The 25,937-nt window shown below is 52.7% G+C and overlaps 1 protein-coding gene across 26 annotated transcripts in view; it reads left to right on the top strand.

Moving 5' to 3' along the window:
- The window catches only part of KCP (kielin cysteine rich BMP regulator), a 46,562-nt gene that overhangs the window by 6,165 nt on the left and 14,460 nt on the right, over positions 1–25,937 (top strand). For 21 of the 26 annotated variants that reach the window (XR_011566303.1, XR_011566302.1, XR_011566304.1 and 18 more), the window contains exons 2-21: positions 7,118–8,700; positions 9,382–9,571; positions 10,803–11,142; positions 14,197–14,363; positions 14,895–15,084; positions 15,165–15,241; positions 15,840–15,915; positions 17,637–17,704; positions 17,903–17,999; positions 18,147–18,229; positions 18,435–18,528; positions 19,371–19,459; positions 23,165–23,258; positions 23,385–23,464; positions 23,541–23,634; positions 23,967–24,052; positions 24,127–24,208; positions 24,468–24,620; positions 24,711–24,814; positions 24,892–24,985. Coding sequence is in view for 18 of the 26 variants with exons in the window: in XM_070788123.1 (XP_070644224.1) it covers positions 10,821–11,142; positions 14,197–14,363; positions 14,895–15,084; positions 15,165–15,241; positions 15,840–15,915; positions 17,637–17,704; positions 17,903–17,999; positions 18,147–18,229; positions 18,435–18,528; positions 19,371–19,459; positions 23,165–23,258; positions 23,385–23,464; positions 23,541–23,634; positions 23,967–24,052; positions 24,127–24,208; positions 24,468–24,620; positions 24,711–24,814; positions 24,892–24,985 (2,050 nt within the window). In the remaining 8 variants the exon portion in view is untranslated. Of the gene's footprint in view, positions 1–7,117; positions 8,701–9,381; positions 9,572–10,802; positions 11,143–14,196; positions 14,364–14,894; positions 15,085–15,164; positions 15,242–15,839; positions 15,916–17,636; positions 17,705–17,902; positions 18,000–18,146; positions 18,230–18,434; positions 18,529–19,370; positions 19,460–23,164; positions 23,259–23,384; positions 23,465–23,540; positions 23,635–23,966; positions 24,053–24,126; positions 24,209–24,467; positions 24,621–24,710; positions 24,815–24,891; positions 24,986–25,937 lie in introns of those variants that run through there. The other 5 variants (XM_070788121.1, XM_070788120.1, XM_070788122.1 and 2 more) reach the window with 5 other exon arrangements.

Here is a 25,937-nt window from a genome sequence, read left to right as displayed (position 1 = left end):
TAGCACACATTAACAGGATTGACAAAGCCACCGTGAAACTTCCAGGCCCCCAAGGTGAGCATCAGTAGGGAACTGTCACCATCCACAGAGGGGCTGACCTCCAGGATCCATGGCCATGCACGATTGGGGGGGGAGGGGGGAGCAGGGGGGGCTCCATCCGTTCCACCCTCCTGTCCTCCTATTTTTTTCCAATGCCTCCCCTTAGCCAATTCCGCCCAGAATTCAGAGGCCAAGGGACCCCATGTCACACAGACCCAGCAGCTTTGGGGAGTGAAGTAGAGCAGAGAAAAGCAGAGGGTAGTGAGGATGGTGGGGCAAGAGGTGAGAAACCAAAACGCTGGGAAGGGAGGACTCTCCTGGGGAAACTGGGGGCATACCCTGGTCCCATGGTTACCTCAGGCTTCTACCGAGGGCCAGCCAGCCATCCTAGCTCTTCCATGGTGGGAGCTCCTGGATGAATGAATGATAGATGGGAAAAGGAATGGGCGACAGAATGAATGGGAAGGGGTCTGTTTCTATCGGCACTAAGAACAAGGTGGGTCCTTTTCCCCAGGATTTCCACCTTTCCAGGCCTTTAAGGACTACTTCCTAAGTACCCACTTTGGGGCCCTACAGAGGACCCTGAGCAAAACAAGCTGAGGTCACGGGCTGGGCAGGATGGGGCGTGGTGGGCCATCAGGTACAGGGGGAGCCTGAGGGTCCTGCAGGATAAAAGGCCTGGCTCCTCCTCTGTTTCCCCGGAAACCTGCCCCGGAAACCTTCCCTCCCCAGACCCCACCTTCTCCATCGGGGAAGGACATGGGCTGGGTTCACTGGGCTCAGTCAGGCGTTGGCGCTGCCGAGGAGGGGAGGAAACTGAGGGACCTGTCATTCTGAGTAGCACCCGTGTGCTCATCCGCGGAGCAGCGGCCATGCTCCCCAGAGCGGGCCTCCTGGTTGGGGGAGCAGCGCCTGGCCTTGGACCCCCACACGCTCTGAGTGCCCTGGGAGGCGGGGCTGGTAGCTGATGGGGAAAAGGAGGGTAGCCACCATTCCCACTGAGCCCTGTCGCCTGTTGGTCCCTGGGGGCCGAGGGGAACTGTGGACCAGCTCAGGGGTCCACACTGGGAGGTATCTGAGGGGCAGGATGGAGCCACAGGGGCAGCTACCTGGGAGCCTGACTACAGGGCTACCAGTAAGTCCTGCCTGGACCTTAGAATGTTCATTTCCCTGAAAGTGGACCTCTGCCCTGACTCAAAATCTGAGGTCCGTGCAGCCCCACAAAGCTCCATCACAACTGCAGCCTGGGGCCACCACCCTGTGGCCATCTCCCTGGCTCAGTCCTGCCTCCTGTGGCCCATCTCTAAGGCCATCTTTCTTCAGGCAGCTCCCCTGCCCACTTGCTCTGCCAGGACCTTTCCCGGGGACAACTTACCTGGATGGGACGGAAGACAGTAAACTGTCCACAAGGAAGCCCTAGAATAACCACTAAGAAAACAGAAAAAAGTTTTTTAAAAAAATCATTAAAGGAATAATTAAAATGTTATAGAAGAAATTACTGACTTGGAACTTGCCTTGTGGTCCAGTGGTTAAGACTCCATGCTTCCAATGGAGGGGGCATGGGTTCAGTCCCTAGCTGGGGCACTAAGATCCTACCATGCAGCATGGCCAAAAAAAAAAAAAAAATTCATTTAATACAAAAGGAGGCAGTCTAGGAGAAACAGAGGAACAAAAATAGGAATGATATATTTAGAAAACAAGTAAAATCCCGAATGCAAATACAACTATATTAGTAATGTGAATGAATTAAACAGTCCAATCAAAAGGCAGAGATCATCAGACCAGATTTAAAAACAAGATCCAACATAATACTGTCTATAAGAAGGATACTTGGAAGATACAAATATATTCAAATTGAAAGGATGGAGAAAAGTTTTATCATACAAACAGCAGCCGTAAGAAAACTGGAGGCACTATAGTATCACCAGACAAAATAGATTTTAAAACAAAAAACGTAACTTAAGGTAAAGATGGACATTTTATAATGATGAAAGTATATTCCATCAGAAAAGTGACCATTATAAACATGGGTACCTAACAACAGATCCTTACTCACTCCATATACAAAAACTAACTCAAAATGGATCAAATCCTATATGGAAGAGCTAATACTATAAAACTCTCACAAGAAAACACAGGGATACATTTTTCTAACCATACACTTGCCTATATTCAAAGCTATGGTTTTCCCAGTAGTCATATACAGATGTGAGAGTTGGACCATAAAGAAAGCTGAACGCCAAAGAATTGATACTTTTGAATTGTGGTGCTGGAGAAAACTCAAGAGAGTCCCTTGGACTGCAGGGAGATTCAACCAGTCAATCCTAAAGAAAATCAACTCTGAATATTCATTGCAAGGACTGAAGCTGAAGCTCCAATACTTTGGCCACCTGATGTGAAGAGCTAACTCATTGGAAAAGACTGCTGTGAAAGATTGAAGGCAAAAGAAGAAGGGGTTGGCAGAAGATGAGATGATTCGATAGCATCACTGACTCAATGGACATGAATTTGAGCAAACTCTGGGAGATAGCAGAGGACAAAGGAGCCTGGCGTGCTGTAGTCCTTGGGGTCGAAAAGAGTCAGACATGAGTTAGCTGAACAACAACAACCATATACTAGGCAATGATTCCTTAAATGTGACACCAGAAGTACAAGGCACAAAAGAAAAAAACAGATAAACTGGACTTTACCAAAATCAAAAACTTTTGTGCTGCTAAAAAAAAACAAATCATAAAAAATAAAAATGACCCACAGTATGGGGGAAAAATATTGGCTATCTATATACCTGATAGGAGAAGGCAATGGCACCCCACTCCAGTACTCTTGCCTGGAAAATCGCATGGACGGAGGAACCTGGTGGGCTGCAGTCCATGGGGTCGCGACTGACTTCACTCTCACTTTCCCCTTTCATTGCATTGGAGAAGGAAATGGCAGCCCACTCCAGTGTTCTTGCCTGGAGAATCCCAGGGACGGGGGAGCCTGGTGGGCTGCCATCTGTGGGGTCGCACAGAGTCGGACACGACTGAAGCGACTTAGCAGCAGCAGCAGCAGCAACATATACCTGATAAGTGACTTGTATCTAGAATATATAAAGAACTCTTACAAAAAATAATAAAAAGACAAGTAACTCAATTTTTTAAATGAGCAAAAGACTTGAATAGACATTTCTCCAGAGAAGAAACATAAATGACTAATAAGCTCATGTAAAGATGTTCAACACGATGAGTCATTAGACAAATGCAAATCAAACCACAAAGAAATACCACTTCACATTCACTAGATGGCTATCATCCAAAAAATCAGATGATAATAAGTGTTGTCAAGGAAGTAGGGAAATTAAAACCCTCATACATCACTAGGCTTCCCTGGTGGCTCAGACGGTAAAGAATCTGCCTGCAATGCAGGCGACCTGGGTTCAATCCCTGGGATGGGAAGATCCCCTGGAGAAGGGAAAGGCTACCTACTCCAGTATTCTGGCCTGGAGAATTCCATGGAAAGATGAGCCTGGCAGGCCACATTCCATGGATTGCAAAGAGTCAGACATGACTGAGTGACTTTCACTCTATCACTTATCACATCCCTGGTGGGAATGTGAAATGATGCAGCCAACTTTTGAAAACAATTTGGCAGTTCCTCAAAAAGTTAAAGTCACAGTTACCATATGCTGTAGCAATTCCCTGCCCAGTAATATCCCCAAGAGAAATTATGGCGTCTGTCCTCACAAAATCTTGCACACAAATATCCATAGCAGCATTATTCATAGCAGCCAAAAAGCAGAAACAACCCAAATGTCTATCAGCTGATGAGTGGATGAATAAAGTATGGCACATACACACAATGAAATATTACTTGGCAATAAAAAAGAATGAAGTACAGATACATGGTACAAAATGGATACATTATGAAAACATTATGCTAAATGAAAGGCTGGACAAAGGGCTACTTACATGAAATGTCCAGCATAGGCATACACATAGAGAAGAAATGTAGTCGAATGGTTGCCTAGGACTGCGGTATGGATGGTGGCGGGAAATAGTGGGGGAAATGCTAAAGGGTGTGGGGTTTATTATAGATAAATGTTCTAAAATTAATCACAGTGATGACTGCACAACTCTGTGAATATATTAAACTATCAAATTGTACGCTTTAAACAGGTGAATTTATGGTGTGTGAATTATATCTCAATAAAGCTGTTACCAAAAGCCCCAGATGAGTAGGAGTTTGAGATCAATACTGGATGCCAAGACATCTGGGGCCTCAAGATGGCCCCAGCTGTGGTTTTGACCCACTGGCCTCCATCCCCTCACCCTCTGACCCCCTCTCTTCATATGACCTGGAGTGGACAGCTGCTATTTCCCCTCCCTCAGCCTAAGATCTTGCTTGTGTCAAAACTATGGAGTGGAGCTATGGTGCTGAGTGAGGTCAGGGCCTTTGTCCAGAGGCCCCTGGCAAGTCTTGGCCCAAACTCCTGCAAGATTCTCTCTTCTGGCCAGCCTTCATGGGAAGGTCTGCATGGGCAGCTTCTTTCCTACCTGCAAAGGAAGTCAAGAGGCAACCATTCAGTCACATTTCTTTACACTGCCATTCGGGGACAGGACCTGGAGCCATGGCAGCCACGTGGGGCTGTGTGCTGCACAGCTTGAGGAGGCCTCATTCCCATCTCTGCCATTGCGAACCTATTATAAAACTTTCCAGCCCATGGAAGGGAGTAGGCTGTCTTGTTAAGCTCTCCTTTTCACTAATTTGCACAAGGTTGCCTTACAGTCTGAATATGTGCTATGTAGCCACTAGCTACACAAAGCTATTTGTATTAAAATGAGTTAGAGTTAAATAAAGCTAAAAATTTAGATCCTCAATTGCACTAGCCAGGAGCCTCGTGGGGCTCTTGTATTGGACGGGACAGATATAGAACATTTCCGTTGTCACAGAAAGTTCTATTGGACTGTGCTGCCCAGAACCAGCAGAGGAGGTTTTATGGGATCTTGAGAGCAGGACTATGAGGCATTGGAAGAAGAGAAATGGGTGGGAAGAAGAGGAAATTGCAGGCAGGAAGCCACACATATTTCCTCTCCTCTTTGCCCCACCCTCTCAGCTTCTTCATGCCCTAATGATGTCCCCACGGGTCATTATTTGTGAAAAAGAAAGTCAAAAAAGAGATTGGGGAAGTCCCAGTTTCCCCAATCAGCCCAAGGCTGATTGGCAAGCTCCCCTCCAGGCTGGAGAAACTCGTGGCTTCGAGGTCCCTGTGTGGTGCCTGGAAATATTCTGCCAGTACTACCCAGCTCCAGGTGCTGGCTCTGTGGCAAGGTTCAGATAGGCAATCTGACTGCACTGGTCTCTCTTTACCAAAAAACAGTAGCAGAAAAACAGACACACTCCTAAAATCCCAGCAGGTTCCATCCAACAAAGGAAGTACTGAGTTCCAACTCTGCTATTAACCTGTGAGCAGTGACGGTCAAGTATGGGGGCTGACATTGGTACTTGAGTAGGCATGCTGCGATTTGGCATGATCCCTGGAATACAGTGGGATGGACACCTGCAGGCATTTTAAGGGGCAGAAGAAGTCCTTTCTGGAAGGGGCTGGCAGCCTAGTTATTCTGAATCAGGCAGAGGAGTGGCCAGCTGTGGGATACAGCTGTGGAATTAGAATCAGATCTGTGATAAACAGCGCTCAGTCAGGGTAACCTTTGCCTGGGGTGAACATGATGTTGTGAGTGGGGAGAGAGGGTCCTGGGTAAATAGGGAGGTGGAGACAGGAACCACCAAGAAAGGAGCTTCAGGGGTGAGTGGGTGACTTGCAGGGGCAGACTGGGTGGGGGAGAGATGGGATCCTGCACGGCCTTTTCCCAAGCACCACACCCAAACGAAACCATGTGATGCTCACAGGCTTGCATGTGGTCGTGTGGGCCAGGGGATGGGTGTGGAACAACAGACCTTGTTACCATTGGTCACGTTGGGGGGAGTGATAAGCAAGGAAGGGCTGAAGCAGGTGTCATGATGCACTTGCCTTTATGACATTGTGGGCTTACTTCATTTGTTAAACTGGCGTGGTTTGAAAGGTTGCTGTCGTTAAGTCGATAAGTCGTGTCCAACTCTTTTGCGACTCCCTAGACTGTAGCCCACCAAGCTCCTTTGTCCATGGGATTTCCCAGGCAAGAATACTGGAGTGGGTTGCCATTTCCTTCTCCAGGGGATCTTTCCGAGCCAGGGATCAAACCTGAGTCTCCTGCATTAGCAGGTGGATTCTTTACTACCAAGCCACCGGGGAAGCCCCGGACTTGAAAGGCATTAAGTACAAAATTTAACAATTTCCTTATCCCTATCTCCCTCACTCCTTATAGCAACCTCTTGCTTCCAGCCACAAAATCCAGAGGAAAATCAACCTGCTGCTCTTTTCAGTACAACCAGAAGGAGGGGAGGAACAGAAAGTAACTTATGTTGGGTTCTTTTGCGTACCAGGCGCCACACACGTGTCAGGCACACATCACATGTACATTGCCTCATTGGACTCTCCCAACCTACAGCAGTGGTTATTACTTCCTTTTACAGATGGAGGGGCTTCCCAGGTGGCTCAGCGGTAAGAATCTGCCTGCCAACGCAGGAGATGCAAGAGACGTGGGTGCGATCCCTAGGTCCAGAACATCCCCTGGAGTAGAAAATAGCCACTCCAGTATCCTTGCCTGGAGAATTCCAAGGACAGCGGAGGCTGGCAGGCTATAGTCCACGGGGTTGCAAAGAGTCAGACACAACTGAGCACTCGTATGCACGTATTGCATTACAGATGAAAGATTTTGGCTTAGGGAGGTAGAGTATATGTGGTAAGGTTAGCATACAAGCTAAAGGCCCAGGAGAAAAGAGAATTCCCCTCCAAAGGGGTTAGCTAAAGAGAAGTTTAATAAGGGACCATTTACAGATCTGCAGACATGGTTAAGAGAATCACCAGGGATGCTGAGGGCCAGGAACTTGTTAGCAGGGATCCACTGCCACCCTCTGGGCTGAGCAGATAAGGGGCAGGAATAGTGTGGTGAGCAGGAAGCCAGGAAGAAATACCCCAACCACTCTCCTCTCCTGCCCGCAGGTCCTGCCTGTGCCTCTCTTTGGCTCACCCAACAGGAAGACAGAGGGCATGAAAGCCAAGGTGAAGCAGTCTGTAAGGCGTGGAGGGGGAGGATGAATGGAAGAGGTAGATCACTCAGCACAGACAGTAAGTGGTGGAGCAGGATTTGAACTCAGGACTCACTGACTCTAGACCCGGAGCCCTTCTGCTGCCATATTGAGCTACACACGCTACTGTGCCTACAAGCCCTGCTGAGTCACAGACCTGGGGACACCCTGTTGAGTAAGGACTTAAGCCTGGGCCAGAGTTATTCCTTGTTTCTCTAGCCAGAAAGTTCCTGGCTAAAGAAAACAAGAAAGCATTGGTTTTTGGTGAGGATGGTGGCATCTGGTTCCACTAGCTGAGCGGAGAAATATGAGCCCTTTATTCCAAGCCTGACATTTGCGTGCACCTAGGGTCGTGTGTTCGTGCCCCTCCCTCTGCCAGGGGCCACGTCCCACATCCCTCGGCCTGGCCCAGGGCATTCTGCCCATTGCTGTTCCTGATTTGTTCATCCCTATATTCCTGTATCTGGCTCAATACCTGGCACCAAGAGGCTGTGATCAGTCATGGTTGAAACTCAACTGCCTCTCCCAAACAACACCCTTTCCTGGGTTTTTATTTCATAGAGTGACTTTTCCAGAAGTTTCTGTACCTTCGGTGGGAGACAAAGAAAGCTAATACTAGCTTTTCAGGTTGGGCTTCAGCAGGAGATGACAATGATGTCGATAAAAATAATAATATGTTTTGGGTGCTTAACACGTGCCAAGTACCATAGAAAGACTTCTACAGGCATTGTCTCATTGACACCTCTTCTGCAAATTATTTCAGTTCAGTTCAGTCGCTCAGTCATGTCCGACTCTTTGTGACCCCATGGACTGCAGCATGCCAGGCTTCCCTATCCATCACCAACTCCCAGAGTTTACTCAAACTCATGTCCATTGAGTTAGTGATGCCATCCAACCATCTCATCCTCTGTCGTCCCCTTCTCCTCCTGCCTTCAATCTTTCCCAGCATCAGGGTCTTTTCCAAGGAGTCAGCTCTTCTCATCAGGGGGCCAAAGTATTGGAGTTTCAGCTTCAGCATCAGTCCTTCCAATGAATATTCAGGACTGATTTCCTTTAGGATGGACTGTTTGGATCTCATTGCAGTCCAAGAGACTTTCAAGAGTCTTCTCCAACTCACCTGCACCTTAATCCATTCTCCAAAGCACACAACTCTGCAAACACGCATCCTGGCAGCATCTTGCCTCAGGCCCCAGCTGTCAATTGCTCCCATCTTGCTTTGGAACTTCCCTGTTGCACGGCGCTGGACACCTCAGGAGCCCACTTGAACACTTGTTCACACCTGACTGGGAGCAGCGAGTGCCCTGTGAGGCTAGCTCAGGGGAAAAGTGTTTCCTCTTTCCAGCTGAGCTGCTTTCACACAGATGGACCTGTGGGATTGGACACACAGATGCCCAACACAGTGATCAGCTCCTCCACAAGGCGGTCTTGTATCAGCTTTCCATCCTTCCCACCCTTCATTCCTGCTCCCTGGGATCATATTCCAAAATAAACCCACATGTAAGCCTTTGTCTCAGGCTCTGCTTTCAGGGAACCCAGGCTAAGACAGCCCTTATAAGAATCACGAGGGAGGTACTATCATTACCTCTACTTCACAGGGGAGGGACCTGAGGCTGAGAAAGGTTTGATAACTTGCCAAAATCATATAGTGGATAAGGGTGGGGCCACTGAAACATTTAGGAAGGAAGGCAAGGGTATGAAATGCTCCTCTCTGGGAACAGGAGATTGGATTTACCAGGGATTTTTTTTTTTTTTTTTGGCCTCATTGCACAGCATGTTGGATCTTTGTTCCCCAACCAGGGATCAAACCTGGGCTCCCTGTAATGGAAGCATGGAGTCCTAACCACTGGACCACCAGGGAATCCCCTTACCAGGGAACTGTAATAGAATTCCTGACGCTGTTGCATGTCCATTGAAGTTTGTAGATATGAATTTGAAGGGAATCTAGTCACCCAAGGGTGGGGATGTTCTCCAGCGATACTCAGGTACTCTGACAGGGGATGGAGGGGCTGGAGTGGGCACGGTAGGAGGGCAAGGGTGTGGGGGGCTGGCCAGAGCAGGAAGCAGCTGGGAGCTGGGGTGGCCAGGGCGGGTGCTTGGGCTCCTGGTGGTGATATGGAGTATGAGTCCTGGGGCCCCAAGGGCCTGGCATTGAATCCAGGCTCCGTGGTTTACTTCCAGGGTGACTTACCTGACTTCTCAGCTGACTTCGCAGCTAACCTGACTTCTCAGACTCCTCACCTGTAAAGCGGGAATGATGGGGTGACCGACATCCCAGGGGAGAAGCGATAAGACCTAATGCCTGTGTGCCAGGCCCTGTGCTGAGTCCTCTTTCCAGCCGTTAATTTGCTAACCCTCACACACCGATGAGGTGGGTGCCATTAGAGCCACAGAGAAGAAAAAGTAGCCACTGAAAGTTAAACGACTTGCCTGAGGTCACAGCAGAGAGCATCAGACTCTAGACTGACCTGGAGTCTGCTCTTAGCCTCTCCTCCACGCAGCCTCCCGGGGCCCTGCTTCTGACAGACATCACTTTCCTTAAACCTGGTGGGAGCACAGCTGCCACTTCCTTGTTCCTCTTCCATCCAGCTGGCCCTGGTGCTCTTCTGCTCCCAGGAGCCTGGCTCCAGGCTTAGCCAAGCCAGGTCTCAGAACTGGCCCATAGCTGCCCTCCCTGCCCCCTGCTGCCAACTGCTGGGGACCTTTCAGGGGTCCACACTTGGGGTGGGGGGGTTGGGCGGGGGTGAGACACACCTTTCCCTTATGGAGCTTGGCGAGTGGGCTAGAGGGACCTTTAGCCCTGTCCTGGGCGAGGGTGGAGAGCTCTGGTTTTCTGGCTTTTGTGGCTGGGGCAGGGGGTGGGGGGGCAAAGACTGCTATGGCGGGATTCGTGGCTCCACCCTCCATGTCCCTGGGCCTGTGAGCTGGGGCCCATCCCCACCTCCCCTGCTTCCCAGCTGCACCGAGGAGTTTCCCAGGCTTGTGGTCCACGTGACCAGTGTCTCTCACTTCCTCCCTTTGGCCCCCTCCCCCTGCGGAGCCCAGGGCCTAGCCCGGCCCCCTGCCTGGACTCACAACGCCCCCCCTCCCCAGGCCAGGCCTGAGCCCAAGATCTGGAAATGGGCTGGGGAAGGAAAGTCTTGGCATTTGGGGCCCAACCTGGGGCTATCAGGGTAGATGGGGATGGCGGGTAGAGTCCAGGAAAGAAATGCAGAGGTGAAGAGAGGAGGAGGAGGAAACGAGGAGTCCTTGACTTTGGAGACCTGGAGCATCACCACTTGTTTTCAGTTGTTTACCGAGCACTTAGTCTGTGCCAGCCACTACCCTACCCTAAATTCCTTATCTCCATAGTCTCTCTTAGTCCTCACTGCAAGTCTATAAAGTAGATATTATGACCAGTTTACAAATAGGGAAACTGAGGCACGAAGTTAGAGGCCTACGGGCACGTGGAATTGGCTGAGCTGGGATTTGAACCCAGCTCAGTTTGCTTCTCCTATACACAGGTGAAGAAGGGAACCCCAGGGTGGCAGAGTGACCCAAGGGTCAGGGAGACCAGCGGTCCCAGAGCCTGAGAGTGATGAATTTGTGGGTTTTTTTTTAAGGAGTGGCTCCTGGACCCTATGCAAGAGAAGTCACCCCCACTTGCTTCCAGCTTCCGGCCCCCCAGGCACTCTCCTGCACCTCTGAGCCGGGGCTGGGGTCAGGATGGAGGTGCCATCAGGCAGGCAGGCACCACAGGCCTGGATGACAGACACCAGAAGCCCTCCCTGAACAAAGGCTGGGTGGGAGGCGGCCTGGTGTGTCCCCACCCCCCCTCCCTGTGCCTGCTGAGCCAAGACTACAGTCAGCAAGGCGGGGAGAGCATGGCCAGGGCCGTGGCCGTCCTGCTGTCCCTCATTCTGCAGCTCGCAAGCCGGACACTGGCCCCGGGGACCAGCCGAGGTAAGTTGGGGTGCTAAGGGTTTGGGGACAGCCAGGTGGGACCTTACCTCTTGCTCAGCCCAGTCTGAGGGAACAGCTGGGCTGGGAGGGGGGCTGCCTCCCGGGGCCCTGCCTTGCAGTGTGTTCGCCTCTCCGGCCAGCCTGAGTCCTCCCCATCGTTGGAGGAGCCAGCGTGGTGCCGGCGGCACAGAGACTATGACATGAGGTTCTGGGGTCCTGGGGCAGGAGGGGGCTTCCTGCTCTGGCCTCGGGAGGAATTCTTGCAGGCAGTGGTGGGGGAGAGGCTGCCCTGGAATCTGGGAGTCTGAAGTTAATTATTTGTCCTGAGAACAGAGGGGGAAAAAAAAGAAGGTCCGCCATGGGAACTGGCTTTGAGTGTCTGTGTCTGGCTTTCCTCCAGGACCGGCAGGAGTAGAGGGGTCAGTGCATGGATTGTGTCGGGCGGGGGGGGCAGCGCGGGGAAGGGAGGGGAGCTGAGGACAGTTCCATGGGGAGGAATCAGGCTTTGCACAACAACCAGGAGCTCTTCTCTGCAGATCTCTCCAGGAAAAGGACTGGCTGGATCTTCCCTGAGGGTCCCACAGGACCCCAGCTTCTCCTGACCCCCTGACTGTGTTTGCTTAAGCAGGCAGGCAGTGGCCTGAAAGGAGGAATCATGGGACATGGGGTGTAGAGCTGAGGTGAAGGGTATAAGATACTGGGACCACCCTTGGCCACCCTTCATGGGGCCGGGAAGGGAGCTAGATACCACACCAGGACAGAGAGCCATTCCAAGTGATGACACCCTGCCCAAGGTTTGTTGGGGGGTAGGAGAGTGGGCTGAAAAGATAATGGGCACTTGGGAAAGGTCACATTTGGATTTGCTGCTGGGCACCTTCAGATGTGGGATTTAAAGCAACTGTGCCAAGAGAAGAGGAGCAGCTGGAGGCAAGGAGATTTCAGCCTCCAGAGTGGAGATGAGAGGGGAGAGGAGCAGAGCTGGGGAGATGGGGTGAGGGGATAACCGGCTGAGACCAGAGACTGATGGGGTTTGGGAGGGGTACCAAGAGGGCAGCTGAGCCCCAGATTTCTAGGTAGGTGGGGGTGGCATCGAGCTTCCCAGGTGGCGCTAGTGGTAAAAAACCTACCTGCCAATGCAGGAGACCTAAGAGATGCAGGTTCTATCCCTGGGTCAGGAAGATCTCCTGGAGGAGGAAATGGCAACCTACTCCAGTGTTCTTGCCTGGAGAATCCCATGGACAGAGGAACCTGGTGGGCTACAATCCACAGGGTCGCAAAGTCAGGCACGACCAAAGCAACTTAGCATGCACCACAAAGGTGGCGTTAACCAAGCCAAGGAACCCAGGACAAAGCAGATTTGGACAAAAGAAGACAATATAGGTTTTGGACTAGACTCTCCAACCCACTTTGGTGGAGGCAGTCAGGCGGCTGGGGAGTGAGCGACATTGTGCCCTTGCTTCCTTGGACTAACGTTCACCAAAAGCTCTTTCAGCCACCCAGGCCAGCCTCACTAATGAGATGCCTCTGAGGAAGAACTCTTCCCTTTCCCTCCTCCCCTTTCTCCTCCTCACCCGCCTCCTGCTCCAGACCCTCTGCTGCCCTGCCCACCTCACCCAGAGGAGGGATGATGTTTGGGAACCAAGCCTGGAATCAGACGATCCCCATCTGCATGGTCTTTATTTTCCTGATTGTGGAATAGAGATCAAAGTGAGGCAAAAGTGGCCTTCCCCAGCCTCTCCCAGGACCCAGTGTCATCTAGAACCCAGGACAGGCTGTCTTCATTCTGATGGAGCCTTGAAAGCTAGTAGGGGCCCTGCCAGCACTTTCCCCAAACCCTTTAAGAAATGCAGCCACATCCTGCTTTCTGGAGCACACCCTGCCCAGTGTGGGTTGCCAAGCCCCTCTGCCATAGGCCTGGAAAAGAGTGGCAAGGCTTGGGTGTGACAGCAGGGGGGAGAGTTGCCCATTGCTGCGCCCAGAAGCGGTGTCCTTTCTGAAGATAAAGCCAAGCAGATGGAGGCGGGGTTTGCTCACAGACCCCAGGTCCCTGAAAGCAGGCCCATCTTTCACTGGTCTGTCTCCCTCTCCTGCTGACTGTGTTGACTTGTGGGCCCTCCCAGCATGACATGTCAGTTCCCCAGGCTGTCCCTGGCAAAGACCCTGGTCTGAATGAGGCTGGATGACCCTGGCACGTCCCCCGTGGCTGGGGACCCCTGCAGAGTCAGAACAGACTACAGGGAAACCTGGTCTGTATCCTCCCCCAGGCTCCCAGTGAGCTGGGCTCCCTGGGGCTTATACCTGCCTGAGGTTCTTGTTACTGTCGTTCAGTCAGTAAGTTGTGTCTGACTCTTTGATACCCCATGGACTGCAGCATACCAGGCTTCCCTGCCCTTCACCATCTCCCGGAGTTTGCTCAAACTCATGTCCATTGAGTCGGTGATGCCATCCAACCATCTCACGCTCTGCCACCCTCTTCTCCTTTTGCCTTCAATCTTTCCCAGCATCAGTGTCTTTCCCAATGAGTCAGCTCTTCTCATCAGGTAGCCAAATTATTGGAGCTTCAGCTTTAGCATGAGTCTTTCCAGTGAATATTCAGGGTTGATTTCCTTTAGGATTGACTGGTTTGATCTCTTTGCTGTCCAAGGGACTCTCAAGAGTTTTCCCAGCCTCACATTTCAAAAACATGAATTCTTCGGTGCTCAGCCTTCTTTATGGTCCAGCTCTCACATCCTTACGCAGCTACTGGAAAAACCATAACTTTGGCTATACAGACTTTTTTTTTTTTTAGCGAAGTGATGCCTTTGTTTTTAATATGCTGTCTAGGTTTGTCATAGCTTTACTTGGGAAAACTGGTCTGGGTCACTTTTGTCCACTCGGGGCACCCTCCTCCTCCTCCAATGCTTTCCAGCCCCTCACAGACCATTTTTCCTTCCCAGGACGGTGGGTTTGGCAGGTGGACAAGGGTGGGATATAGGACTGATATTGGGAAGACAAACCCAGGAAGCCTTGCTAGCCCCTCACCCATAGGCCCTCCCTGGATTCTTGTGCCTTCAGGTGGGGCCATCTCCAGGGAGCCCCTTGGCCTTGCTGACATCCAGGACTACCAGTCAGAGGGGCCAGCCCACTCCTCAGCCCCTGCTGGGGTCCCCGAGGAATGGTGGCGCCCCCTGGAGGAGCAGCTGGAAAGGCTGGAGGCAGAGGTCACGGAGCTCAGAGAACAGGTACCATTGAAAGTGGTTGGGTGTGCAAGGGGCAGGGCAGGCCTGGCGTAGTGGGAAGAAAGGAGGGAAGGGGAGCTTGTGGGACCCTGAAACAGAGTTTTGTTTTAAATGCACATAGAAAGGCTCTTATCTGAACAGTTAACATTGGTTCTTTCTTACACGAGAAGGACCTCCAGGTATCTGTCAACCAGATTTTCATTTTCTTTCATGTACTTGGTGGACATTATGGAGTGCCTACTTCATATAAGACATTGTCAGGGAAAATTTTGGATGGATTAAGGTCTTTAACTGTTGGGTAATGGGGACTGGGTCCCCTTTTGTCTAAAGAAGAGGACTGGGGGCCCATGCTCCTCTGGGAGCCCGTCCAGACCCCAGGCCGTGAGAACTGGCGCTGTCTGAGGGGATGCTGCCCGGAGGTGGGCCCACCTCTGCTCCATCAAGTTTCCTTCTCATCCTGCCCTGGCTTTCATACGCTGTGGGAAACGGTGGGGGAGGCTGAACCAGTGCCTCCCACCCCCACCTCTTCCCCAGAACAAGGACTTGCAGGGCAGGGTGACGCAGCTGGAGTCCTGTGAGTGCCACCCAGCTTCCCCCCAGTGCTGGGGGTTGGGCCGGGCCTGGCCCGAGGGGGCTCGCTGGGAGCCCGACGCCTGCACAGCCTGTGTCTGCCAGGACGGGGCTGCAAACTGTGTCCCCAAGCCCGGCCTGGCCCGCTGCCACGGTGAGTGCCATCTGCCTGCCCGCGGGCACCACCCTGGGGCCTGGAGATGGCCCCGAGTGACAGCACCGTGTCCTCCCTAGGCTGCAGCCACAATGGTCAGGCCTATGGCAATGGGGAGACCTTCACCCCAGATGCCTGCACCATCTGCCGCTGCCTGGTAAGTTCTCACGGGCCCCTGGGATACCCCACCCCTGTCCCCCTCACCTCAGCTGCCTGTTGCTGCAGCTGGTGTGCAGAATGTTTAGAAGTGGGGCGTTCTACCTGCCATCCCTCCAAGCCTTGCCTCTGGCAGCCTTCAGTTGATTCTGAATTGTTGTGCTTTCTGGAGCTCAACCCCCGCAACACACACAGAGGGGTTCTTATCCTCCTGTACCCACTCCTCACCTGTGCACCCTCAGTGTCCCCCACTCATGCGTCTGTCCCTGTTATCTACCTGCCTCTTCTCCCTCGCTTGGCTCCACCTTCCTCCAGCCTTCCCTTATTCACCCCTCCATAGGAAGCCCTCTATTCCCTTCCCAGGATCTCCCTACTCTGGAGATGTGGCTGGCTCTTGAAAGCGCTGGTTTCCGAGGGTTGAGAGTGGCAGGAGATGATGGGGGTGGGGGAAGGATGTCCCTTTTCTGCCCTTGGGCCAAGGGCAGCCTGCAGACTCTGAGCCCGCTCAGCCTCTTGCTCCTCCGGTGGGTCCCAGCCTGGGGGGAGGTTTCAGTTCTGAAGGACCACCCTCCAGAGTTCCATCACCTGCTTCCCCACAGGAAGGAGCTGTAACTTGCACCCAGAAGCCATGCCGGAGAGGACCCTGCCAAGAGCCAGGAGCATGCTGCCCACACTGTGAGCCCGCTCAGCTTCCTGTCTGCCTCAGCCGCACTTCCCACACTGGTTCCAGGGCCCCCAAGCCTGGCCTGCCTCCTGCTATGTGCCCAGAGGGTGCCCGCCTGCTTGCTCCGGTTTAGGGAGTTTGGAAGTGAAGTGCAAGTCAGCAAATGCTGCCTCTGGCCTGGGACTGAGCCAAAGGCTTGACATGATCTTCTTCCTTCCCTCCAGGAGCTTCTAATCTAGTGAGAAGATGAATTTACATAGCTAGTGTAATACAAGATTTAAGAGCTAGTGAACAGATTAAGAGGAAGCAGAGAAAGGTAGTAAGTGGCCAGTTGCCAGAGGAGAGGGCAGGGAGGGCTCTATGGACAACGCGTCATCCAAGTTGGGTCTTCAAGGAAGAGTGGGGTTTCCACAGAAGGAGGGTCCTCTGCACACCAGAATGCGGAGACGTGTGTCACAGCAAATCAGCCTGGGAAGGCCAGTGGGAACAGGCTGCTATAAGCCTTGCAGTTTGGACATTCTTCTGTGGACAATGGGAGCCATTGAAGGCTGCAGAGCTGGAGTGTGGCATGTTCCAAGAGGCATTTTTGGAATATTCATCTGGTATGGGCTAGATGTAGGAAGACCAGGTAGGGGGTTATTACATGCTCAGTGGTCTGGGCATGGAGCCAGAGATGACAGTAGGCTACAGAAGAAAGGTTGTTTCTAAGGAACATGGTTGTATGCCATAGAACAGTGGACTCCGAGCTTTAGGAGACTAGGAAGGCCATGGGCCAGTGACATGAAGAGAGCTGGGCGGAAGTGGAGGCAGTGACTGCTGGGAAGTGTTACTAGCTCATAGTTAGGAAGATAAGGTTTCCAGCTTCAGCAAATAAAAACAGGATGCCCCGTTATATTTGAATTTTAGATAAATAGCACATATTTTTAAGTATGTCCTGTGCAATATTTGGGGTGTACTTATACTAAAAAATTTTGTGTTGTTCATCTGAAATTCACATTTAAGTGAGTGTTCTATATTTTAATCTGGCAACCATACTGCAGGAAGAATAGCAGCTGGTAGTTTGAAAGGTGGGACAGGGGTCCAGGCACTGGTTGAGGTCTGGCAATGTAGCCTGAAAGTCTTGGCCAAGATGAGATGAGGAGTAATGTCTTTGGAGTCATTAGATCTCAGTGAAAAGGGACACACACACACACACACACACACACGTGCTCGCATGCGCCCGCACACAGCTTGTAAGATAAATGGTGCCTCAGGGCCATTGCTAGCCCATATGATGTCTTAAAGAGCTGACTCATTTGAAAAGACCCTGATGCTGGGAAAGATTGAAGGCAGGAGGAGAAGCGAACGACAGAGGACGAGATGGTTGGATGGCATCATCAATGGACATGAGTTTGAGCAAGCTCTGGGAGTTGGTGAAGGACAGGGAGGCCTGGCGTGCTGCAGTCCATGGGGTCGCAAAGAGTCGGACATGACTGAGCGACTGAACTGAACTGAACTGATGATGTCTTTGGTGAAATTTTTAAAAAGTCACTCTTCCCTCACTGCTTGCATGTGTTGTAAAATGATGGGCCTACTGATATTAGAGTCAGACACTATACTGCCATCTGCTGAGATGTTGTAGTAAATATACAAATCTGATTCTCACCCAAACAGTGCCCCTTTGATGTCGCGTCCTTGTCTTTTGCCCCAATTCGCTGGGTCCCTTACTTGGGGCCTGGCCCTGGTTTTGCAGGCTGCCCTGGAGGCTACAGGGATGGGGAAACGTGGCAATTGGAGCGCTGTGTTATCTGCACCTGCCAGGTAAGGGAATCAGAGCCTGGCCCCAACTACCAGCTACATCCCTGCTGTCCGGCATACCCCAGGCCTGGCAGTGCTAAGCCTGACCTGGGGCCAGGCAGGGCTGCTGCTGCCACCCTGGCACTGAGCCCTGGAGTTGTCTAGGCCTCCACTCGGCTTGGGCAGTGGAGAAGGCAGGAGGGCTCAGTGTCTGTTCTGCAGGCAGGGACAGTGCGGTGCCAGGGGCCCTCATGCTCAGAGCTCAACTGCCTGGAGAGCTACACCCCACCTGGGGAGTGCTGCCCCGTCTGCCGGCCAGGTGACCTGCCCTTGTCTTGCCTACCCCCTCACCCTGGCCTCAGCCCCAGAGGGTTCCATACCTACCTGGGGTCATGCCTTCCCCTGGGTGATGACCAGCCACCTTGCTCTCTACTGACTAGCTTGTCTTTCTGGCAATCTTCCCCAGGCTGTGAGTATGAGGGGCAGCTTTACGAGGAAGGGGCCAACTTCTGGTCCAGCTCCAACCCTTGTCTCCAGTGCTCCTGCCTGGTGAGTCCCCCGCACCTTTGCCCGGGCCCTGCTCCTCCTGGGATACCCGCGCCTGCTCTGGGCCGCACCTGCCACACTTTCAGCCCCTCACATACCTCCTGAGGCCTGGTGCCAGAGAGATCCTCCCTCCATCCCCGCCCTGTGGCCCAGCCTGCTCTCTCTGGGAGCCAGAGCTGGAGGCAGCACAGCTGTGGGTGTGTTACAGAGGAGCCTGGTTCGCTGCGTGCCCACGAAGTGCCCGCCCATCCCCTGCCCCAAGCCAGTCCTGAGGCCTGGGCACTGCTGCCCGACCTGCCAAGGTGAGAGCCCCTGCCCCTTCCCTGGTGGAGCTCCAGGTGGGGCTGTTAGGCTGTTTCATCAACCCAGAGCTTACTCTACAGACCCCTGACCTGGGGGTTTCGTCAGCGGGGGAGCCGCGCCTGACCACACCTGCTCCAAGTTCTACCCTTGTCACTTAGCGCTTGTGTGCCTCTGAGAGAGTTACTCCGTGCCTCAGTTCCCCATCTGTAAGAGGGGGATAATGATACTGTATATACCTCGATAAACATTGACAATTACCTGCTTTGTGCAAAGACACCCGTGGACCCTCGAGGCAGACCACTAGAGGGCGACACTGAGTCACAAACTAGGACTGGCAAAGGCGGGATTAAATTCCACGCAGATACTATAGAAACTCAGAGGAAGGAGACCTAGTGGAGACCTCGTCCAACCTGGGCACGGAAGGGAGGGCGTCCTGGGGGTGGTGGGTCCGGACTGAACCTCAAGGCTAAAGAGCAGTTCGCTAGGTGAAGGGCAGAGGGCATGCCAGGAAGAGAGGGCCGTTTGGGACTGACACTCCATGTGAGGTGGGTGTGTGTTGGTTGGGAAGGCGCAGGCTGGTGGGCGTGGCTTACACTGAGAGGTGGGGGGCAGGGCAGAGACAGGTGGGCGTGGCCATGCTGGCCCTCGAAGACCTAGAAAATCAGGCTGAGGAGCTTGGGCTTGACCCTGCCTGGGGTGCTGGGAAGCTGGGACAAGGGGTCCAGGCAGAGGCAGGATCTGGTGGGGTTTAGGGTCTGAGGAGGACCCTCAGAGGGCATGTGGAGGAGGGAGGGTCTGGCTGAAATTTCCACCAGGCTTCTTCTCTGCCTGTCTCCCCCAGCTCAAGGCTGCACAGAAAATGGTTCTCACTGGGAGCATGGCCAAGAGTGGACCACCCCTGGGGACCCCTGCTGGATCTGCCAGTGCCTGGTGAGTCCCCATGCTGCTCTGGGGCTGTCCCCACCACTACCCGACCCCGGGTCACCCAGATTCATTCCTTCACTCCACTGAACACATCCCAAAAGGCACTGTGAGGGGACAGAGATGGAAGAGACCCAATTCTGGAGGCTGTGAGGCTGGGGAAGGGGTCGTGCCCGTATGTCCAGTTCCAAGCACAGTAGGTGGGCAGCATGTTTGTGAACCCAAACAAGGCGCTTCAGGTTACAGGAGGAGTGAGGCTGGGCAGACAGGATGTGACGGGGGCACAAACTCCAGGGACGGAGAAATACAGTTGATCTGAGATGTCCAGAGCCCTGCTGTCTGAGCAGGAGCCACTCCGTGTGGACACTGAGCCCTCAAAATGTGACCGTCCTGTTTGAGATGGGCTTTAAGGGTAGACTATGCACTGGATTTCAAAGACGAATTACGAGAGAAAGATGCATAAAATGTCTCATTAACACTTCATGTTGATTACATGTTGAAATAACTTCTTGGATACATTGGTTTGAGTGGAATATAATGTTAACATTTAGTTCCATCTGATTCTTTTTCTTTTTGAATTTTGACTACCAGGGAACTTTAAATGACATATGTGGTTTGTGTTCTATTTCTATTGGGCAGCACAGATCTAGAAAAACTTCGGGGTGGGGTGGTGTTTACTTAGGTCTGAATGAGTGAGTAAGATTTGGGCAGGGAGGAATGGGGGGACACTCCAGGTGCTATAGACTGAATGTCTTTGTGCCCCCCTCAAATTCATATGTTGAAATTTTAACCCCTACATGATGGTATTAGGAGGTGGGGCCTTTGGGCGGTAATTACTTCTAGAGGGTAGAGCCCTCATGATTGGGATTTTGTTGTTGTTCAGTTGCTCGATCCATGGGGTCTAACTCTTTTTGACCCCATGGACCGCAGCACACCAGGCTTCCCTGTCCATCACCATCTCCCAGAGCTTGCTCTAACTCATGTCCATCGAGTCGATAATGCCATCCAACCATTTTGTCCTCTGTCATTCCCTTCTTCTCCTGTCTTCAATCTTTCCCAACATCAAGGTCTTTTCTAAAGAGTTGGCTCATCGGATGGCCAAAGTACTGTAACTTCAGCTTCAGCATCAGTCCTTCCAATGAATATTCAGGACTGATTTCCTTTAGGATGGACTGGTTTGATCTCCTTGCAGTCCAAGGGACTCTTGAGAGTCTTCTCCAACACCACAGTTCACAAACATCAATTCTTCGGCACTCAGCCTTTTTTTATAGTCCAACTCTCACATTCATACATGACTACTGGAAAAACCATAGCTTGACTAGATGGACTTTTGTTGGCAAAGTAATGAACGGGATTAGTGCCTTTATTTATATATATTAAAAAAAAGACCCCAGAGGGATTTCCCTGTGGTCCTGTGGTTAAGACTCTGTACTTCCACTGCACGGGGCACAGGTTTGATCCCTGGTTGGGGAACTAAGATTGTGTGTGCCACAGAGCACAGCAAGTACAGCCAAAAATAAAAAAAGACCCCAGAGAGCTCTCTTGCCCCTTTCACCATGTGGGGGATGCAAGCAAGAAGACAGCCATCTATGAAGCAGGACTGGGAATATCCCCTGGAGGAGGGCATGGCAATCCATTCCAGTATTCTTGCCTGGAGAAGCCCATGGACAGAGGAGCCTGACAAGCTACAGTGCAAAGCATCTCTAAGAGTTGTACATAACTGAAGCGACTTAGCAGGCACTCATGCTTGAAGCAGGAACAGGCCTCTCACCAGACATCGAAACTCCTAACACCTTTATTTTGAACTCCCTGGCCTCCCACACAGTGAGAAATTTTTGTTGTTTATAAGCCACCCAGACTACAGGATTTTTACTACAGAAGCCTGAATAGACTAAGACACCAGATATAGGGAAGAGTCAGGGCAAAGCCTGGGGGAGAAAGGCAGAGACACGAAGGCCTCACGTCCAGGCAGGGTGCACGCCAAGTAAGGCTATGATTCAGAGGGCTGAAGCCAGAGCCACAGAGCTTCCTGGCAGCTCAGCAAGGACGAAGGACTCCACTGCGAAGGCCATGGTGCACCCACCCCTTTGTTACCATGTGCTTCCCCGCCCTGTTCACATGGACACCCCACATGCCCACCCCACCTGTGAGAGACACTCATGGGGCTGGAGGTAGCGAGCCAGGTATAGGTGTGAACTCCAGGGACTGGGTCTGTCTGGGAAAGACCGTGGGGAGTTGTAGCAGCTGTGTGTTTGTTAAGTGTCAGCTTCTGGAGAGGGATGCCACACCACATACTTATCTTATGCCCATACAAGGCTGTGAGGATAGCACTATTATTGTCTCCTTAAAATTTTTTTTATTTCATTATTTTAAAAGTTCTTTATTGGAGTTTAATTGCTTTACAATGTTCTGTTGGTTTCTGCAGTACAACAAAGTGAATCAGCTATCAGTTCAGTCAGTCAGTCGTGTCCAACTCTTTGCAACCCCATGGACTGAAGCATGCCAGGCTTCCCTGTCCATCACCAACTCCTGGAGCTTACTCAAACTCATGTCCATCAAGCTGGTCATGCCATCCAAAATCTCATCCTCTGTCATCCCCTTCTCCTCCTGCCTTCAATCTTTCCCAGCATTAGCGTCTTTTCCAATGAGCCAGTTCTTCCCATCAGGTGGCCAAAGTATTGGAGTTTCAGCTTCAGCGTCAGTCCTTCCAATGAATATTCAGGACTGATTTCCTTTAGGATGGACTGGTTGGATCTCCTTGCAGTCCAAGAGACTCTCAAGAGTCTTCTCCAACACCACAGTTCAAAAGCATTCATTCTTCAGGGCTCAACTGTCTTTATGGTCCAATTCTCACATCCATACATGACCACTGGAAAAACCATAGCCTTGACTAGACTAGAATCAGTTATGCGTATACACATGTTACCTCCCTCTTGAGCCTCTCTCCCACCCCTCTAGGTGGCCGAGCTGAGCTCCCTGTGCTATCGCAGCAGCTTCCCATCAGCTAGCTATTTACACATGGTAGTGCATATATCTCAGCGCTACTCTCCCAGCTCCTCCCCTCCCCTACCTCCTTCCCTCGTGCCATAGTCCATTCTCTACGTCTGCATTTCTATTCCTGCAAATAGGATCATTCTCTTTTTTTTCCAGATGAGTAAACTGAGTCACAGAGAACTTTAGGTGACATGCCAGGTTATACATCTGTATTTGTTTTTAGGGCTGCAGTAACAAAGTGCCACAAAGAGTAGCTTAAACAACAGAGATTGGTCCTCTCATGGTTCTGGAGGCAGAAGTCCAAGATCGAGGTGCTGGCAGGGTTGGTTCTGACTGAGAACTGTCAGGGAGACTGTTCCAGGCCCCTCTCCAGCTCTGGCAGCTGGATGGCAATCCTTGGCACCCTGTGGCTTCTGCCTTTGTCTCCACATGCTGCTCTCCCTGTGTGTGTCTGTGTCCAAATTTCCCCTTTTTAAAAGAACACCAGTCGTTGGATCAGAGACCACCCCCTTCCAGTCTCACCTCATCTTATGTGACTACATCTGCTACGACTCTATTTCCAAATAAGGTCACATTCTGATGGGGTTAGGACTGCAACATAAGAATATGAAGGGGGACACAATTTGCTCATAACAACATCTAGTTAATGGATAGCTAGGACTCGAAGGCTATCTTGCTACCTGGCTGCGCTCTGATAGCCCCTTCCTCTGTCCCCCACAGGAAGGCCACATCCGGTGCCGCCAGCGGGAATGTGCCAGTCTGTGCCCATACCCTGCCCGGCCCCTCCCGGGCACCTGCTGCCCGGTATGTGATGGTGAGTCAGCAGGTGGTCGGGGGATCGGAAAGCGGATGGACAGCCTATCACAGGCCTCCTGAGAAGATCAGGACATTGACTGGCACACGGCCCTGAGGAGGGTCTCAGGCACCGTCTTCCCAACAGGCTGTTTCCTAAATGGGCGGGACTACCGCAGCGGGGAGCCCGTGGGCTCTGGGGACCCCTGCTCGCGCTGCCGTTGTGTCGTGAGTGTGGCTGCCCGGTAGGGAGGGGTTGGCGTCTGGGCCTGCCTCTCACATGCTGACCAGGCCTTGTTGGCAGAATGGGAGTGTCCAGTGTGAGCCTCCACCCTGCCCACCCACACCCTGCAGACACCCAGGCAGGACCCCGGGGGAGTGCTGCCCTGTCTGTGACAGTGAGTGAGGGCTCCAGTCACCAGGGGGAGGGCTAGCCACTGCCCCAGGAGAGGCTCTGGGTCTGGGGGTGGGGGTGGTTGCCTCTACCGAACCTACAGAAGCCCCCTTGAACCAACCTAAGCTCTGTCACCAAGGGTGAGGGATGAGTTCTCTCCTCACCTCATGGCATGCTGGGTACCTGGGGGCTGGTGGAGGCTGGCAGGCAGGGCTTCCTGGAGGACATGTGTGACTGTCCTTATCAGGATGGAGGGGTGGTGGAGGCCTCAGGTGTGGTGAGGCTTCCCCATCAGCCCCCAGCCCTGTCCCCCTGCCCCTGTGTCCTCCTGTCCAGGCTGTGAGTACCAGGGACACAAGTATCAGAACCAGGAGACCTTCCAGCTCCAAGAGAGTGGCCGCTGTGCCCACTGCTCCTGCCAGGTAGGCAGTCCTGCTGTCTCACATCCCAGTTCCGTCTTGTCCCCTGAGGGCCTCTCACCCAGCCTCCCTCCTAGGCTGGTGAAGTCTCCTGCGAGGAGCGTGAGTGCCCAGGCATGCCCTGCACCCTGCCTGACTCTGGCCCCGAGCCCTGCTCAGGTGTGTGTATTGGGGGACGGGGCAGGGAACAACCATGAAAGGGTGCTGCTCACAGCAGCCAGGAGTGTTTCTTCACAGTAAGGGAGTGGGGGCACATCCTTAAGTCCACCAGCCATTCCAGAGTGGGTTCAGAGGCTGCTGTGGGGATGGTGAAGCTAGGGTCCTGGGAAGGGTTCTGGGTAGTCTGGGAAGGACAGGGATGGATGGAGGTGCCTGGGTTGCCATGGTGACACCCATTCCCTGCCTCACACCACTGTAGTCTGCGTGCTTGATGGAGAGGAGTTTGCTGAGGGTGTCCAGTGGGAGCCTGATGGCCAGCCCTGCACGACCTGCTCCTGTCAAGCTGGGGTACCTGTGTGTGGGACTTTGCTCTGCTCCCCAGCCCCCTGCCAGCACCCCACCCAGCCCCCGGGTGAGTGCCCTGCCCCGAGCTAGCTTTCTCCCCTGTGCCTTGACCAGTTCACCTTGATGTGTAGGGCTCTGACCCACCTGCCCTGCCCAGGTGCCTGCTGCCCCAGCTGTGAGAATTGCACTTACCATGGCCAAGTGTATGCCAACGGGCAGAACTTCACAGACGCAGACCCTTGCCACACCTGCCACTGCGAGGTAGCTCCCCAGGCTTGCTGCTGCCCGGCTCAGCCCCTCCCAGGACCCACCGCCATTGCCCTCTCACCTGCTCCCAGGATGGGACCGTGACGTGCTCCTTGGTCAACTGCCCTCCCACAACCTGTGCCAGGCCTCAGAGGGGACCCAGCCAATGCTGCCCCAGGTGCCCAGGTATGTACTTACTGCACCTGTGTGGCTCGGGGGACCCTTGACTCTAACACTCCATGGCCCCTTGGGCCCTTAGTGAAAGTGAAAGTCGCACAGTCATGTCCAACTCTTTGCTACTCCATGGACTATACAGTCCATGGAATTCTCCAGGTCAGAATGCTGAAGTGGGTAGCTTTTCCCTTCTCCAGGGGATCTTCCCAACCCAGGATTGAACCCAGGTCTCCCACATTGCAGGCAGATTCTTTACTAGCTGAGCTGCAAGGGAAGCCCAAGAACACTGGAGTGGGTAGCCTATCCCTTCTCCAGCAGATCTTCCCGACTCAGGAATCAAACCAGGGTCTCCTGCATTGCAGGCAGATTCTTTACCAACTGAGCTATCAGGGAAGCCCCCCCTTGGGGGCCTAACCTTAACCCTAACTTTAGACAGCAATGGCCTTCTGAATTGTTTTCAGTCTGACACAGCTTGGAACTCTCCGGAACTCACAAGGCAGGGGTGGGAGACACGGCAGACATCCGTTTGTCCTTCATGTTACTACACCCACCCTTCTCTCCCATCTTGTACTACTTCCTCTTCCACTGCCCGCACACCCGGATCTCGTGTAACTACCTGTACAAGACGGGTTCAGATGACAAGTGTTCAAGTTTTCCATACCATAGGCTGGGAGCTGGGATGTGGTGTGCCCTGATCCCTGCCCACATGGAGAGTGTGCGGGGCGCAAATCACAAACACAGGCAGGCACGTGCACTCGCCCTACAGCTCTTCACCCTCAGAGGCACACACATCTGCCTGCAGGTAAAGGGACTACACACATACACACACGCGCGTGTGCTCACAGAGATACCCTTGCGTGTGTACAGCCCCTCCTCCCCCTCTCACTCCATGGGGACAGCTTCTAAGTGGCACTTCTGCGGTGGCTCTGGACTCAAGGCGGGAGGGGCTGTCAGTCTGCTCCTT

Source organism: Bos indicus, chromosome 4 (assembly GCF_029378745.1).
Source record: "Bos indicus isolate NIAB-ARS_2022 breed Sahiwal x Tharparkar chromosome 4, NIAB-ARS_B.indTharparkar_mat_pri_1.0, whole genome shotgun sequence".
NCBI lineage: Eukaryota > Metazoa > Chordata > Mammalia > Artiodactyla > Bovidae > Bos > Bos indicus.
Note: the sequence above shows the minus strand (reverse complement) of the source record. Positions and strands in the feature narration are given on the sequence as shown.